This window comes from Pinus tabuliformis, chromosome 2_2 (assembly GCF_031772625.1).
Source record: "Pinus tabuliformis cultivar Carrire ecotype Pingquan chromosome 2_2, CPIR1, whole genome shotgun sequence".
In the NCBI taxonomy this organism is placed as follows: Eukaryota; Viridiplantae; Streptophyta; class Pinopsida; order Pinales; family Pinaceae; genus Pinus; species Pinus tabuliformis.
Genome location: NC_142300.1, coordinates 184,009,519 through 184,015,523, shown reverse-complemented (window position 1 = coordinate 184,015,523; position 6,005 = coordinate 184,009,519). Strand labels below are relative to the sequence as shown.

The following is a 6,005-nucleotide window of genomic DNA, read 5'->3' as shown; positions in this document are numbered from 1 at the left end:
CCTATCACGTTTGAATAGTCATGGTACATATTATGCCGGCGTAGACAATTGAGGAAGATTCCTCTGAAATTAATAATCATTATTCAGTTGAAGCCCACAAATATCCCACTGTATTACAGCAATCAACCCAGTTTCTATAATATATATATATATCTATATGATTATGTAGTTTTATGAAACCAATGCCAACGCTGATGCCGTTTGACATACAAGTCAAGTCAAAGCACTAGTTTGTCCTTCACCGGTTCTGTAATTTTCTTTATTCTTCGGCATGTGCCCCAAAGAGTCTCAGATCTGATATTCACACTGCAAAATGCATATTAATGACCTAACATGAGAATTTGCTGTGAGACCTTTCACATGAATTGATCAGAGCATTTTCAGGAGAGTTTTTCCAGCCGTTACTGTCAATATTAGACGTTGCAGGGAAGGCCTTTCTGTTTGCCTCTGCAGATGCAATCGCCTGAAGCGCATCCTCAACTCTCATAATTGTAGGCACCATATCGTGACTAGGCCAATACTCATCCGTCGTAAGAACCTGTTTTTTTTTTTCAGGCACTTTGTCAAAAACTGCACCTATTATACCTTTTATATATATTGTTGGGTTCTTTGGGGAGAGATTTACCTGTACTTGTAGCTGCAAAAATTTGACGTAATTAATAGCCTTTTCTAACATAGTCACGAGATCAACCTGCGCAGTAGAATGTTATTGTTAAGTGGTGAAAACTTTGGGTAAACAATAATCACTCGTCTTAATATATCTAAACAGATGGTTTGAGATGGAGATTGGATGGTTTTATCAGTTGGGTAAATATTAAGTATTATGTAATAAGCTGATTATTGATTTATTCGTTTTTATTTTGCCTATGAAATATCATTTTATCGTTCTGCAAGTGATAAAATGAAGAGATAATAAATTAATGATTAAACTTATGTAATGGATAAAATGAAAAAATAATAAATTAATGATTAACTTTTTGTAAAATGCTTAATATTTCTCATCCAAAACATAATCTTCTATTTTAATGTAGGTTAAAACTTATCAATTTTCTTTAGTAATTTATACTATAACTTTAAACTGAATGTATTGAAGAGCAACACGTACCTTAGAGCCGTTTGGTACAAGATCCTGCAAAATTTTGAGTCGTTCACTTATTCTCTCCCTCCGATGCTGAAACAAAAAATTACAAATTAACAAACTTTTTCTTTGATTTAGATTAATAATTATTTGAAAGGATGTCCAAGGAAGCTAATATTTTTTTCATAATATAATAAAACAATAATATTAGCTCATAACAATATTAAAGAATTTGACCATTAAGAAAAAATATCCTTCTAACACCATAAAACTCTAACTCATTTCAAAGTAGCAAATAATACAGTGTTAATGAAGCATGGTAAATGGAGCTTAATTTGATTGTATAATGTTTTAATATTTTAAAGGTTTATAATTTTGAAATATTTTGGAAACTTGATGTAGAGTGGTTACTCGCAATGGAACAGGGTTATAATGGAGCTTAATTTGATTACATAATTTTTTAATATTTTAAAATTTGCTATTTTGAAATATTTTAGAAATTTGATATATAAGTAAGTAAAATAGTTAGTTTCTTTTAAATGCCGTCTATTTTTATTATATTCCAAAATCTACACTCAACATGGACATCTACAATATTTCATTATCTGCACTTTACATAAACATCTACATCGACATAAGAATGGACATTATTGTTGGCATCAAACCAATTAAACTATCGCCTTTTGGAACTGCAATTGTTATTATTTGGCTGATCAAAATTAATGATTACAATGAACTACTTACTCTAGCTGCGATGCTTTGTGGATCACTGGCGCTGCCCTGCTTGGCTCGTTGTCTAAGATTAGTATTCAGAGCCAGCCTCGTAGCAGTTTTAGGAGCAGTAGTTGAAGTATCATAAGTCAGTACAGATGAATTCTGAAGATTGTTGTAGCCATTGGCCGAAGGCCATAGAACAGCTGACTTCCTCCGTGGTTGATGGTCATCTCCAAGTACAGACTCCTGCCATTATATATTTATTGTTAAAACAGGCACGAATTACTTATATAAATCTTTGTAGATTATAGATTTTGAAATCTAGTTATTAAAAAAATAAATAAATAAAATAATTCTCTCTTATCATCCAATTTTGAAATATTTTGAAATCTACCATAAACATATAGATATTCATAATACAGTTTGAGTGGGCCTAATGGTTACAGCATGTGTTTCTTCTTAAGAGGTCACAAGTTCAAAACCAGAGCGGGGTAGAGTATGTATGCCTTTGTAGACTTAGCAGTCAAATCGCTGACCCATTGTCCCACACACAACGGGGTCTGATACACCAATTTGGTGTGTGACTTCACACAATGGGGTCTCATACACCAAACCAATTTAATATGTGGCTTCACACAATGAGGTCTCATACACCAATTTGGTGTCTGGCTTGACGTTCACCTTAAAAATAGATATATTATTATTATTATTATTATAAAAAATAAATTGATAGTGTACACTTAACAATATCATTTTTTTTCTAATAAGTTACAACTCATTAACTATCTAACCATCTAAACCAAGCAATATATATTATTTTTCCGGATAAGTTACAACCGTGTAACTATTAATTAACTATCTAACCAAATGAACCAGGACTGTAACAGAATAGTCATTAATTCATGAATAAATTTGCAAAATTGATAGTGTACACTTAACAATATCATTTTTTTTCTAATAAGTTACAACTCATTAACTATCTAACCATCTAAACCAAGCAATATATATTATTTTTCCGGATAAGTTACAACTGTATAACTATTAATTAACTATCTAACCAAATGAACCAGGACTGTAACAGAATAGTCATTAATTCGCGATGTAATTACATTATTCTAACACTCTATCTCAATCAATAACATCCGCTCATCAAGAACTGTAGATATTACATGAGCATTAATAACTAAAACTATTTCAATTAAAAAAGGGGTAAAATTGAGGGGCATGTACCGTGGAATTCCGTTTGTGTGTATAGACGTCCGCTTTTGAGTTTCCCAAATTTATCTGACGCTGTTCCTCCTTAGAATTATGATCCAGACAATGCAATTTAGCTGAAATGGCGGATTTAGTTTGTGGAAGTAGGGTCCCATGACAAATTCCACTCTCTTCCTCAGCCACAGAAGGGAAAGTGATGGGCTTTCTGCTTCTGTATTGAGACAGTAAAGCTGTAGGTGCCTCAAATTCATTAAATTCCTGAGAGTTCAAGGCACTGTAGAAATTATTTTCAAAATCAAATTCTATGGTGCATCTTGTCTTTACGGAATGCACCTCAGCCAAAGCTTGGGTTGCAGTGGAGTTCATCGCTGGAAAGCCATTAGAATCACTAGTAACAACAGCATGAATATCTTCTGGTGCCTGTGATTCTGGAACCATGTGGTCTGAATTGCTAACAATATCTTGACTCAATTGATCTATCGATATAGGAGCTATAGGGGTTGAGCAGTTGGGAAGGTCATAAAGTCTAGAATCAAGGTTGCTAGGTCCTATGTACTTCCCTTCATGTATGTTTTTGGCTGCATTATGATGAAAAAGGTCATATAGTCTAGAATCAAGATTGCTAGGTCCTATGTACTTCCCTTCATGTATGCTTTTGGCTGCATTATGATGAAAATCTGCAGGACATTTTTCTGGATCTGCAAGTAATTTCAGAAATGAAGAGAAACTTACATTGTTGTATTGTGAAGTCTCCAACAAGTCTGGAACTGGATCAGTCTGAGAAAATGGCTGGGAGCAAGTTGATACAATGGAGTTACCTGTGGCCAACTGCCCTCCAACCAGTGTTGACTCATCCAGCGCTCCACCTATGGAGCCTGCTCTCTGCATCTTCCACAATTCAGATATACCCCAGCTATTATTTTGCTGTGTTAAAGGAGAACTGGAACTCAAAATGTTACAAAAAAATGCAGAAGAGTCAGCTGAATTAGATGGTGTTTCTTCTGAATATATCCCAAGCGAAGGAGCTGAAGGGACAGCCATAGAAGAAAACTGCATTTTTGGTGTGGAATCCCACTCAGTTGCTAAGTCACTACTCTTACTCTGCATTCCAACCTCCACAAACGAGTTGAGATAATTTATTGATATGGGCTACAAGGGCTTCTATAACAGAATTCTTAAGATATTCCAAAATTCTATGTCTGGAACTACTTTTGTCTCATTAAAATGAGAATTAAGTCTGGTTTACTGCAAATATCGATTACTGTCTTACAAACAGAATGTTCTTAAAAATTGCTGGACTGTTAAGTAGAGAGGGGTTCACCATTAGTTGAATCTTGATGTGCGTAACCTGCATTGCGTTTCTTTTCTTAAAAGGCACTGTACAGTGTATATATCTAACCTACAGTTGCGGCATTAGTTTGCGCCCCATCACGTGTAGAATCCTGGGAAGCTGAAGATTTGCCTCTCCCCGAATTGGAACCAAAGATAACCATCACCGACTCAATGGCTGACTGAAGAGGTCACCGTGATAGAAACAATTTTACCAGATCTGCACCACGTTATATTAGCATGGACAGTAAGGCCATAAAACAATTTTTAAGAACCATAAAAGCTGAATGTTTTCTTTTGTTTTACACCATAGGAATCACCTATGTGAGTATTATTTTTCTGGGCAGTGGTTTTACATTCTGAGGTTTATTTTGGAATTTGTGCACCTGGTTCAATGCCCTGTTAAGCTAGGTTGCCAAAAGTGTAATTGATAGGTTTATGTTAGATGCTATTTTCAGAATAAGGTGTATTTTACAATTTTTTTCATAATTGTATTTCAAAGTCATGTTCCAAAGTAAGAGGAAGAAGTACCTAGAAGTTTTCGTTAACATTATATTAAAAAACAATTCGAATACCTCGAAGAATTTATTTTATTTCATATATAACTATATATATTTTATTTCATATATAGCTAGCTATATATATATATATATAAATAAATTTAATATCTACGGAAACAATCACTTCAAATTATTGATTATTATTCAGATTTATAAAATTGCATAATTAAACTAAATTAACATATATACATTTAAATTAGGGTAAATTCATACATAATTTAAATAAACATAATATAATTTTATCTTAATTAAAATTTATATTAAAAAAATAATAAAAATTAAAAAGAGGGATCTCCTTTAAAATATCTAACTTATTGTGTTATAATTTAATAATAATATATATTTTAAAATTATATATGTAAATTGTAGAATAGGAATTTTGATTAAATATTTAAGTGCATAATTATATTAATTTGTTATTTTATAAATATTTTTGATAATGAGTAGGAAGGAAATAAGTTCATAATACATAATAAAAACAACAGAGTTTAACACAGCTAAATACTTTATTAATTCAGGTCTAAGCCTGCTTACACTTGCTTACTGTAAATACATCAAAATGTGTCTTATTATAATGATGATGGTGATGATGGTTAATGTCCACTGAAACCAAACTATCGAACTTAAAGAAAACTGATTATTTAGTTTGAATTAAGATTTTATTCCTATGCTCAAAAAGCTTGGAGAGAAACCTCCTGAGCTCACTATAATTTTGACATCGAAGAAGGCTAGGAAGGTCAGTAGACTTGATGGACATAACAACATGGAAGATACACACTGTGACTGAGCTACAACTCAGTTATATTGGAAAATAGTCACTTCGAGAACAACGCCACGTAGCTCACATAGATCTAGATCATTTCGTGAAAACTAAGAAAACACCTCACATTTTCAAACTCTTACATTTCTACATTATTCTAACATCCCCCTTTAATGGAGAAATGAATCTGCTATAACATAAAAATGCCTACCGGTCTAAGTCTTGTCTAGGGTTACAAATATTACTCAAACATTTCATTTTGAATTTCTTTGCTTCAACATGCTCATGCAATTTCTTCTTGAACTTGTTGCTCCAAACTCTGACGCTTTCAACTTGTGTAGTATTCTTC

At 32.8% G+C, this 6,005-nt stretch overlaps 1 protein-coding gene across 1 annotated transcript; it reads right to left on the bottom strand.

Moving 5' to 3' along the window:
- Positions 1-247: 247 nt before the first annotated feature.
- Positions 248-4,030, bottom strand: LOC149192002 (uncharacterized). Its single transcript, XM_089406294.1, has 5 exons — positions 3,023-4,030; positions 1,823-2,038; positions 1,106-1,171; positions 626-691; positions 248-538 (listed from the first exon to the last, which is right to left on the bottom strand). The coding sequence occupies exons 1-5, from the start codon at positions 3,893-3,895 to the stop codon at positions 329-331; spliced, it is 1,431 nt and encodes a 476-aa protein (XP_089262420.1). The 5' UTR covers positions 3,896-4,030; the 3' UTR covers positions 248-328.
- Positions 4,031-6,005: the final 1,975 nt, after the last annotated feature.

Excerpts from the sequence above, each read along its gene's own strand:
- LOC149192002 (XM_089406294.1), bottom strand. The coding sequence starts at position 3,895 with ATGCAGAGAGCAGGCTCCATAGGTGGAGCGCTGGATGAGTCAACACTG. Across the intron at positions 692-1,105 it reads TTGTACCAAACGGCTCTAAG|GTTGATCTCGTGACTATGTT; the intron begins GTACGTGTTGCT and ends TCTACTGCGCAG. Across the intron at positions 539-625 it reads TTTTGCAGCTACAAGTACAG|GTTCTTACGACGGATGAGTA; the intron begins GTAAATCTCTCC and ends AAAAAAAAACAG.